Source organism: Myotis daubentonii, chromosome 4 (genome assembly GCF_963259705.1).
Source record: "Myotis daubentonii chromosome 4, mMyoDau2.1, whole genome shotgun sequence".
Lineage (NCBI taxonomy): Eukaryota > Metazoa > Chordata > Mammalia > Chiroptera > Vespertilionidae > Myotis > Myotis daubentonii.
In genome coordinates, this window is record NC_081843.1 from 9,840,866 (window position 1) to 9,852,200 (window position 11,335).

The 11,335-nt window shown below is 54.5% G+C and overlaps 1 protein-coding gene across 2 annotated transcripts; it reads right to left on the bottom strand.

Annotated features, from left to right (window-relative positions):
- Nucleotides 1-501: 501 nt before the first annotated feature.
- On the bottom strand, nt 502-6,009 carry PRR14 (proline rich 14). 2 transcript variants are annotated; one of them, XM_059692255.1, is made up of 12 exons: nt 5,604-6,007; nt 4,730-4,801; nt 4,438-4,606; nt 3,427-3,548; nt 3,167-3,356; nt 2,855-2,898; nt 2,545-2,654; nt 1,684-2,272; nt 1,481-1,550; nt 1,308-1,399; nt 981-1,052; nt 502-891 (listed from the first exon to the last, which is right to left on the bottom strand). In XM_059692255.1, exons 2-12 carry the CDS (start codon nt 4,750-4,752, stop codon nt 633-635), a joined length of 1,740 nt encoding a protein of 579 aa, XP_059548238.1. In that variant the 5' UTR covers nt 4,753-4,801; nt 5,604-6,007; the 3' UTR covers nt 502-632. The 2 variants fall into 2 exon arrangements, with proteins under 2 accessions (XP_059548238.1, XP_059548239.1); XM_059692256.1 differs by lacking the exon at nt 4,730-4,801 and having other exon boundaries at nt 5,604-6,009.
- Nucleotides 6,010-11,335: the final 5,326 nt, after the last annotated feature.

An 11,335-nucleotide genomic window follows, 5' to 3' on the forward strand; every position in this document is an offset into this window, starting at 1 on the left:
TGCCTCTGGCTGGCTGGTCACTCTGTGTAGACACGGCACTGATCCACTCCACTTGCTTACCCTCTTACAAAATGGGCACAAACCCCCTCACGGGTTACTGCGCATCGAGCACCGCCGACAGTTTGCTGTCGGTGCTGCTTCAGTTGATTGAACCAGCAGCAGGGGCCGCCTGCATGTGAAGAGGAATTCGGGGCCATCTCGATCCAGGCCTCGGTCCCCTCTGGGACTTGCAGTCTCCTCTTTGCTTGTAAGTGAATTGGAACAGCCCTGACCAGGGCCCCTGATCTGTCTTCTGGAGCAGGTTCAGAAGTGTTCCTCCTCACAGGAATACACGCCAGGAAATCAAGCATCTCCAGCGACCGTTCCCCACCCCCTCCCTGTGTCTAACCCTCACTGCCTTCCCTGACACCTTCCCCATTTCCCAGTCTGAGAGCCGAAGTAGTGCCAATCATGCCAATAGTCCCAATCAATTTCAGACTCAACTCGGAACATACAAAGCAATCAGAAACATACCAAAAACTTTACTAGAAATACAGAGAGAAAAAAATAAAATGGTCTCAGAGGCTTCCCTTCCCTCCAGGATGGATGTACAGATAAACAGATGGAGCTCCTAGGTCAGATGGGGCGGCTTCCTAATCCATTTCCTCCTCTTCCAGGAGCAAGGCATCCAGCTCCTCCAGCCGCTGCTGCAGCAGGGGTCCCACATCTGGGCCGGGGGCCAAGTTGGGAGCAAGGGTCCTGCCAGCAGCAGCTCGGACCCCACGAGACGGCCGCCGGGATCGAGGAAGGCTGCTGTCCCGAAACTCCATAGCCCGCCGCAGCTTCCTCGAGCTGGTCAATATCAGAGTCCCATTGCGCACCCGGGGTTCCTCAAAGATGGTCTCAAATGTCCTGGACCAGGCAGGGAGAGGTGCTGGTTACCAGCACGCCTCTGGTTCGAGCCTTCCCTCTGTCACCCCCAAGCCTTCACCGTTTCTCACCTCCTGGTTGTAGGTGACTGATAATTCTTGTTGGTGTAAATTTCTTCCAAGCTGAACTCCTTCTTGTTCAACCTGGGAGCAAAGAGCAGAGGCCACTGAAAAACCTGGGACCAGTGGCGCCTGGAGAAGGGAGAAGCAGGGCCTGGTCTGTATTTGAGTTTCCGGGACATGTCAGATGCCAGGAGAACTGCCTGAGGCAGACAGACAGTTCTAAGCACAAACCACCAGATTGGACTGTGCTCCCTGGGAGGAGACAAAGCCACACTTGAGGGAATGTGAGTCAACATCTGTTTGGCCAAGGCAGCTCCATATACAGTAAGCATTCACCTGATCGGTCGAGGCAGCCCCATTGGTGTCAGGTTTAGTTGAGGACGGGCCAGTGTCCTGCGTATTCTAAATCGAGAAACCTTTCCCATGGTCTGCAAAAACGGGGCAGAGGGTAAGAGTGCAGTATGGGCACAGGCTCCCACTTAGCCCCTCCCCCTCATCTGTACACCTACCTTGGTCTTGGGGTCGGAAAGCACTTGGTCCTCTGAGGCCCGTGGCTCCTTGCCCTTGGTCGAGCCCAACCTACAGAGAAGATGAAGGCTCAGGGACAGAAAATATTCATAGCGGTATCCCCATCTCCTGCCCATGGGACACCAGGGCAGGAGGCTAGGCCCAGGCGGTGGCCAGGGATTGAAGGGCTTACTGAGAGCACTACCTGGGTTCTGCAGGTTCAGAGAAGGAGGAAGTGGATGCAGAGGACGAACAAGATGTGCCGAGGGGAGGAGAGCCTCCCACTCCTCCAAGAGGGAAGACCTCTTTCCGGAGACAGGGTCGAGGGGGTGGCGGGGCTCCAGCCATCTCCCCACCACCCACAGTGTGCCGTCGAGGCCGGGGCCGGCTTGGGTGGTGTGGAGCAGGGGGCCAGCTGCAGGTATCTGAGCCAGGAGGCCCCAGGTCAGGGCAGGAGTGGCTTCGGCCCAGAGATGGCTTCGGAGGAGACGCTGGGGGATTGTGGGCTTGGGCTCGCCACTGGCGGATAGGGGGGCGGGGACTGACAAAGGCAGTATCCTCAGCAGCCCTGGACTGCTCAGCCTCTGAGATGGCAATCTTCAACTCCAACTTCATGGGGGGTGAGGGGGGTGGGGGCTGTGGGGCTTTGATGGGTGTGAGGAAGATGTCTGCAAAGCTCTCTAGCTTGGAGCGGACAGAACGGAAGAGGGGAGCCAAGCCCCAGGGACTGAGGCGAGGGCGTAAAAGGCTGGACGGCGGTGGGGTCGACGGGGCTTCCAGAGCCGGATCTGGGGCTGAGGAAAGGAGAGGGTCACAGGTGGGCATTCCTCAGCTGCAGGTGTCTAAACCCGTTTAGTAACTTCGGCCCCTCCCCAAACACCAAACTGCCCACAGAGCAAGCCTATTCCTAAAAAACCCCTACATTTAGGAGTTGGACAACAGGCCTCTGAGGTCAAAATCCCTTCTTCACATACCAAGCTCTGCCCTGGGAGGGGGTGAAGCCCCTCTGAGAAGCTCAGCTAGGGTTTTCCAGAGCCCCACACCTCATCCCTGTCTCTGTCCTTACTTGCTGATGGGTTCTCCAGAGGGTCTGCAGGCAGGGCAGATGGCTGGAAGGGGGGTTCCAGGTCCCTGGCCGGAGGCTTTGTCTGGTGAATCATCATCATGGACTCAGCTCTGGGGTGAAGGGGCAAGGTCAAGGCTGGGGAAGCTCCCAGATCCAGATCCCACCTCGCCAGCACCTCCCCTGTCCCTTAAGGCTACTGAGGGTGCTACATGGAACTACTGAACAAGAAAATGCTAATACCCTAGTTCTGGCTGCCTGTATAATGGTTGTTGTCTGGGTATCTTAATAATTCCTTCCCCAGCCCTCTCACCTTCTCGCTGGGACGATGAAGTTGGAAGTCTTGTCCGCCAAGTCCTGGATAGAAACATGGGATGTTGGTGGGGAGGCAGGGAAGCCTCCTGAGCTTCCCACATCCCAACTCTCAGCCTCCAGATGCCTGCCTGGGTTACACTAAAGACTTTTCCATTTGGTCTTTGCTCAAGCAGTATCTTCCACCTAAAATGCTGTCCTCTTTTCTCTGAGCAAAATCTACCCCCGCCTCAACTCTCCTGTCTTCTACCCTCACTGGAGCGCCTGCCCCAGCCGCACCCCTGGCATCCTTACCGGAAGTACGTTCCCATACCTCAGCTGGGGGTCTGGGACCGACAATGTCTTCCAGCATCACCACCAGAGTAGGCTGGGGTGCCCGGTCCACCTCTTGGGAAGGGTCTTCTTCTGGGCCAGAGGTTGTCTTTGACGGACACCTCAGGGTGGGAGAAGGCCGGCTGGTGCGGCTCAAGGGCTCTCGGCATAAGTGCAGTGGATAGGCCGGCCTAGAAAGGGACCACAAAGGTCAGAGCGGTTCAGCTACGTCACCAGCTCACCCCATCCTGCCTTGCTCACCTGGCCTGCGATGACCACATCGCCTGTTGGGGTGGCGAGGCAGGCAGCTGGTGGTGAACAGCATCCCAATGGTTGCTGCGGTGTGGTGGGGTGGAGCTCTCCTCTTGGGGCACCAGGGGGACCTAAGAGAGGAGGTGTCAAGAGCAAGGTGATGGCCCTAGCCAGTCTGGCTCAGTGGATAAGAGCGTCGGCCTGCGGACCAAAGGGTCCTGGGTTTGGTTTCAGTCAAGGGCACCTACCTTGGTTGTAGGCTCCTCCCCGGCCCAGGCCCTGGTTGGGGCTTGTGCAGGAGGCAACCAATCAATGTGTTTCACATCAATATGTCTCTCTCTTTAAAAAAAAAATCTATGGAAAAATATCCTCAGGTGAGGATTAAAAGCACACACACACACACACACACACACACACACCAAGAGCAAGGTGATGGAATGAGGTTGAACTGGACAGGGCCTCCCTGTGCCTGGCAGTGTCCTATGCCACAAAGCTGACAGAGGTTGTGGCTAATATTCACTCAAGAGCTCCAAAGAGGTAAGTTAAATGGAATTGGGCCCAAATATCAGTGTTCTGAGCTGCTGGTGTGGGATCTAGGTAACCTCACCCAAGCTGTTTAAAGAAATGAAAAAAAGAGAGTGATCTTGGGCGAGTGACTGCCCTGTTGGGACCTCAGTTTTCCTCTGTGCAGTGGAGCAAATGATCTGTCTGCTGCCTAAGGTTTGCCTAGAAGTCGGGCTCGGAAGAAAGCAGGAGGGTTTATCACTCTTAGAGTTGTAGGGAGGTGGTTCCAGCCCAACGGGGTTGGCTGGTGGTGGGGAATGGGCCCTGGAGACCCTGCCCATCTTGAGGTTGGAGTTAGAGAGCCAAGCACACTCTAGCATTAGGGAGGCTGCCTGAGCAATGAATGAGTGTGAGAAAGAGGTGTTTGCGCCTCCATCCTCCTCACTGGTGAGCTGGCTTGATGGTACTGAGAAGGGACCCCAGGGAGAGGGGAGCCTCCCCTTTCAAGGGGCTCACCATATGGGCAGCCATGACATCTTCCAGCACCACGGCTAGGACCCGCCGAGAGGCCTTTTCCAGGGGTGAAGGGGCCACGGGGAGCTGTAGCCTCGGCCGTTTCGGGCTTCTGGCTCCCCATGATGTTCGAGTCAGGGGCTGGCGGCACAGGCGCGGCTGGCCAGGGGGGCTGCAGGACGAGAGAAGCGGAGGACAGCCGCTGAGCCTGTCGTTGGCTTCGTGGTCTCCCCTGTACGGTCACCAGGCTCCCCGTTTCCCGAGCTCAAGGCACGCTGGCAGGGTTCGCTCTCACCTGGAGTCCCCGGGCAAGTCCATGGGGGAAGCGGCGGCTCCGGGGAGTCCCTGGGGGATCCCAGGCTGCAGCCTGGGGTGGGAGGTGGGGAGCGGGGGAACGGGGAGTGAGGGCCAGCCCTTTCCCTGGGGCTCCGCCCTTCATGGTAGTAAGCAGTTCTCGGTAGCCGACGGGGCTGAAGACTTGGGGCGCGAAAAAGCGCCCCCAGTCGGCCGTCCGGAGCGTCCGTCTTCCCACAGCCGCCGCCGCCGCCGCCGCAGTCAAAGGATCACTGCTAGGCACTTGCCGCCAGAACCTGGATTGTAGCGGCCCCAGCTCTCCCACGGCGCGAGCCTCCCGGGGCCTTTGTCCCCGTAGATTCTGCCCCGAGAACGGCCCCCACCCCCATTCCGCCCCGGGGTCAGCTGGGATCCTGTCCGGAGCGGCTGTTTCCTCCCGATCCCCAGCCACAGCCAGCGAGTGGCCGAGGACTCCGAAGCAATATTCCCACACACCGACGCTTCCCCTCCCACCAGATCCCTCCACTGGATCCGAGCGGAAGGAATCCCACAGCGCGTTTCCTCCAATCAGACGCCGCGGGAGGGTCCTCGCCCCGGGAGCTTCGGCTCAGCAAAGCTCCACTCCAGGGCGGCCCGAACTTGAGCATCGCCAGCTCTGTGAGGATCCCCGGGGACCCGCTGTCCAGCAGATGCCCCTCCACTCCAATCCCGGAGGTCCCGCCCACAGACCCCCTCCCTCCCCCCTTCCTCCCCCCTCCCCGGGTCCCCGCCCAGCTCTCTCCCCAGCCCCGGACCAGAAGGTTCAAAAGTTTCCTTCCCTCCCTCCTCCCGCCCTTTCTGCAGCCGCTCGGTGCCCTCCCCCGCTCACTGCTTACCGCCGCCTCCCGCCGAACCCGGGTCTTCGACGGCACCCACCTGCGGCTCCTTTAAAACTAGCCTAACCCAGTGCCGCCCAATCGCCGAGGGCCTTCTTCGCGGAGCCCCGGGCACTGCCCAATCGCCGGCCCGCGCCTTGCTGGGTGGTGAGAAACCCCGTGAAGCCACCTGAAAGCCATCACCTCCCGGGGTGCGCAGCCAAACGTGGCAGCGCGGCTTTTGTGTTCGAGGGCAGATCTCGTCGTTCTCGAGGAACCAGAGTGAGCCGCGTGGCGTCACCTTCTGAGGGCCAGGCGGTGGCGGAAGCCTATGCCAGGTTTCTTGAGACAGTGAGACAACCGTAGCGAAGCTAGCTGGCCGCCACGTTTTTTGAGGGCACCTTCCGGTCCTTTCGCTGTTAGGCCAATCAATGTGAACTGAGTGCGAACGATAGGTGAAATTCCCAGTTTCCTAGAGAGGCTCGTCGAGGCCAGTTTGGTCCCATCCTGGGTCCCTCAACCGGGTTCTCACGGCGCTGGGAAGAGGTTGGAGTAGGTGGTGAGGGCCGGAGACGAGGACGGGCGCCCCTTCCGGCTCCGTTGCTCGGCGGGGTCCTGGAGAGACCGAGCTGAGCCAAAGTGGGGCGGAGACTGGGGGCGCTGAGCTTAATTTACCCGAGTGTTGTGCACCTCTTCAGGAAAAGGGGTTTCTGCGGCCCGCGCAGAGGGCTCCGGACAGGGGCGTCTTTGCAGGAGACCAGTGACCTATTGGGCGTGCGCTGAGGGGTCTGGCCTCTTTCCTCTAAGGACCGGGCTCCCGTGAGCCCTCTTTCAAAAGGGGCCCGGCCGAGGCGGCGTGCACATGGCTCTTAGTAAGGGATCGGGGAGGTAATCCCGCTGCTTGGAGAGGCTGCACCATAGAACCTCTGTCCCGAGCGGGCCGGTGATGGGGAGGAGGTGGGTAAGTCCTGGCCCTTGCATTGTGAAGGCGTTCTCGCCGCCTAACCAAAGCCAGTGCCTCCCCTAGTTCTCCTTCCCAGGACTCCCTTGTCTAAACCAGTACACTTTTTAAAATCGGTTTTTTAAGAGAGAGAGAAACACCTATTCTGTTGTTGTTGTTCCACTTAGTTTTGCATTCATTGGTTGCTCCTTGTATGTGCCCTAACCAGAGATCAAACTGCGAGGTTGATGTACGGGGAGGAGGCCCTCACCAGCCGAGCTGCCCGGCCTGATTTTCTTTATACAAGAGAGCCTGAAGCCTACGCTCTCTTGCCCTGAGGTGCCTCCCCATCTCAGCAGGATTCTCTCTTATGGGATTTAATGATAAAAGTAATTGGACAAAAGATGACACAGAAAGAGCAGTATTAGCGAGAGTTGGTGTGGAAAGTGAAAGCTCTCCAACTCTATAATCAAGGACTCGTCAGTAGCTCTTCCAGGACTATGGCGGCTCTCTAATGGCCTGCTGGGCCCTCTGGAATTCATTCTAAGGCTTCTGGTAGAAGTAGGCGGCAGCTCTTTCAGCTAGAAGTGTTCTCTCCCCCTGGATCGAGACTGGCTGCATAGTACCAGAGGATGTTCCTTGGCAGTCTGGTGATGCTCGGAGATCCTTCTCTCTCACTTAATTGCTTAAACACATAGGTACTTCCCAGGCCCCAAGGCAAGAAAAGTTGCCAGGTCTGAGTTTTCATTCTCTACATCTCCTGAAGAACTCAAGGGCAAAGGAGGTGGTCTTAAAGAAAGGGCCTGGGACTGAGTAAGCTGGTAGGTAGGGCACAGCCCTATAACCCTAACTGGGGTGCTGGAGTTCATCAAATTGAAGTCTAAAGTAGACTCTGGTGTCTTGGCTCCCAGCCCAGGCCCACAATTACCAGCCTTCATAGCTTCAAGATCTTATTTGGGCCCTCTTTGTGACTACCATTTCAAAAACAACTATCTTACCCATCACCTGTGTACACACTCTACGGCAGTGGTTCTCACCTTGACTGCACATTAGAATCACCTGGGAATGAGGCCCAGAAATCAGGATTTTAAAAAGATTCCCAGGTGATTCTAATGTGCAGCCAAGGTTGAGAACCACTGCTCTACGGTGTAGCCAGAGGCCCCACAGTCTCCAGCAGCCAGGCGATGTGGCTGAATATTGGCTGTCGGCACTAAAGTGTATCATTCTTCAGAAACTCTGGGCCCCTTTAGACTGGGTTCCCACCTGCTTAACTGTTCCCTGGCTTCAGTATAATGAGAACAATAAACCCTGCCATGCCTTATTTCAAAATAGTCTTGGAAGATCAAGATCAAGTGAGAAGACACATCTCAGTGTGCCTGATAAATAAGTTAAGTCTCAGGCTACAGGTAAAAAGAGGGTGATGAAAACCACCTATTCTCCCTCTCAGAGTGTCCTATGCCTTGTCCTCCCAAGCCGGCTGCTCTGCTAAGTACGTTTCTCTACAGAAGCCTCTAGCCCGGTGGTTCTCAACCTTCTGGCCCTTTAAATACAGTTCCTCATGTTGTGACCCAACCATAAAATTATTTTCGTTGCTACTTCATAACTGTAATGTTGCTACTGTTATGAATCATAATGTAAATATCTGATATGCAGGATGGTCTTAGGCGACCCCTGTGAAAGGGTTGTAAGACCGCCAAAGGGGTCGCGACCCACAGGTTGAGAACCGCTGCTCTAGCCTGATCTCCAGATCAGCTAGGGTGGGCTGGTTAGGATGTGGCTTTAGGGTGTTGAGATGAATTTGGGTTGCTGCTCTTTTTTGCATCAACCATGCAACAAAATGTCAATGCCTCCTATATGCTATGTCCTGGGGATAGATAAGTGCCTGTGATAACCAGAATGGTGAGCCAAGGTCCCCCCTATCCCCCTGGGGTCGTGTCTCACCACTCCCAAGAATGAGCTCCATGGACCAGAAGATTTAAGCAAAAGTGGAAATTTTATTACCAGCAGATTCACACTCCCCACATGAGTAGGGGGTGGGCAATAATGGGCTGCCTGTTAAAGCCTTGTCTAGGGTATATATTTGCTACAAGTCTGTTCTATATCTACCCTTGTCGTCACCTAATTGATTCCCTCAATTGTTCTTGCCCAGCAATGGACCTGAACTTTCCCTGTTCTTATAAGTCAGTTCACCTTATTGTTGCAGACCCTCCCTGGATTCCTATGCCTCCCACTTTGAGTCCAGAAAAATGTTATTAGTTCTGCTTGGTTGGCTTTTGTGATTAGGCTGCTCACACTGCTGTGTCTGCCCCTGCCTATGTTTCACCTGCCTTTGTTTCCCAGTGGACCCCTGCCCTGTGTGCCTGCATTTCAAGCTAACTTCTCTCACCTGTCCCTAAGAGTTTGGCATTTATATCCCTACTAGGGGCCTGGTGAATGAAGATTCCTGCACGGAGGTGGGGGGGAGGATCCCTCAGCCGGACCTGCACCCTCTCCAATCTGGGAGCCCTCAGGGGAGCCCTCTCCAATCTGGTAGTTTCTGTCTATCTTTGCAATTATATGAGTGAATTGTCTGAGACCCCTAACCCAGCTTGGTTTGTTGCTCACAGAATAATAGAGGCATTTTTTTTTTCTTTGCTTCATTGGTGGAGATTTTCTGGAAGTTTTAGGATATCTTCCCTTTAATTTTCCCTAGACACTCTTATGTCTCTCACCTTTGCTTTTCCTCCATCCCCCACCGCAACAGTAACTTGCTCCAGGCTCACTTTGCTCTAGTGCAGCCGTGGACAAATTACGGCCGGCGGGCCGGATCTGGCCCATTTGAAATGAATAACACTAAAAAAAAAAAAGACCGTACTGTTTTATGTAATGATGTTTACTTTGAATTTATATTAGTTCACACAAACACTCCATCCATGCTTTTGTTCCGGCCCTCCAGTCCAGTTTAAGAACCCATTGTGGCCCTCGAGTCAAAAAGTTTGTCCACCCCTGCTCTAGTGTCTAGGACAGTGATGGCGAACCTATGACACACGTGTCAGAGGTGACATGCGAACTCATTTTTTTGGTTGATTTTTCTTTGTTAAATGGCATTTAAATATATAAAATAAATATCAAAAATATAAATCTTTGTTTTACTATGGTTGCAAATATCAAAAAATTTCTATATGTGATACGGCACCAGAGTTAAGTTAGGGTTTTTCAAAATGCTGATACGCCGAGCTCAAAAGGTTGGCCATCACTGGTCTAGGAGATTCATCTGCCACCAGAGCTACGATTCCTAGTATTCTTGGTGCTCCCCATGCTCTGGGCTTCCACTTCTGGTCCTGGGGCTGCCATCAGAACTACCATTCCCAGAATTCCTGGTGCTCCCCGCGCTGGGAGCTACCAAGGGAGCCACGGCCCCCCAAGCCTCTGGCTCTCTTGCTCTGCTCTCTGCCTGGCGACCGAGGGAGCCACGTCCCCCAAAGGGAGCGACCGAAGGAGCCATGTCCTTCCAAGCTGCCGGCTCTCCCACTTCACTCTGCCTGGCACCTGTGTATGCAAATTAACTCACCAGCTTTGTTGGGTTAATTTGCATATTCACTCCTGATTGGCTGGTGAGCATAGCGAAGGGACGGTCAATTTACATGTTTCTCTTTTATTATATAGGCTACTAGAGGCCTGATGCACAAAGATTCATGCAAGAATAGGCCTTCCTTCCCCTGGATGCCTGCATCGCCTTCGCTGTGGCCCAAGAGCCACCTTTCCCACACTGTCCAGAGGCCCGGAGCGGCTGGTGCAGTGTGAGATGCCCATGTCATCACCATGGTGACGACACAAGCGTCTCGCCCCGCCCCCAGCTGCTCCATGTGTGTGCACTGCCCACAGGCCTGCCATCTTTGTCAGGTTAATTTGCATACTCACTCCTGATTGGCTTGTGGGCGTCACAAAGGGACAGTCAATTTACATCTTTGTCTTTTATTAGTGTAGATACAAAAGTGCCATTAGCTCTGTTGATTACCTCAGCTTCAGCCCTCTCCATCCTCAAGTACTCAGCCTAGCCAGGTGTCAGCACATTCCTGCCCAATTTAATTCCTCTGCCGATGAGCTTTTATTTTTTTAAAATATATTTTTATTGATTTCGGAGAGGAAGGGAGAGGGGGAGAGAGATAGAAACATCAATGATGAGAGAATTATTGATCGGCTGCCTCCAGCACACTCCCTAATGGGGATGGAGTCCAAAACCCAAGCATGTGCCCTTGACCGGAATTGAACCCGGGACCCACAGGCCAATGCTCTATCCACTGCGCCAAACCAGCTATGGCCTGAGGAGCTTTTTTTTTTTTTTTAAATATATTTTATTGATTTTTTTACAGAGAGGGAGAGGGATAGAGAGTCAGAAACATCGATCAGCTGCCTCCTGCACACTCCCCACTGTGTATGTGCCCGCAACCAAGGCACATGCCCTTGACCGGAATCAAACCTGGGACCCCTCAGTCCCCAGGCCAACGCTCTATCTACTGAGCCAAACCGGCCAGGGCCTGAGGAGCTTTTAAGACCCACCCTTGGGCAGTTACTCTGGTCAGCTACTTCGAATTGTTAGAATTTATCTGAAAAACCTAGTACTACCCATGGTCTAACGCTGTCTCTTCCCCAGTCTAGAGAGCCCACCACCAGTTCCGTCTTTGCCTTCATTTTTATGGGGGGTGGGGGAGAAATGTGATAGGCCAGGGTCAAGTTTGGAGGAACTGGTAAAGTGAGGATGTTGGGGAAGGGGAGAAGGTTTGAAGGATTGGAGAAAAAGTCAAGCAGGGTGAAGGGAGCTGCTTATCTGAAA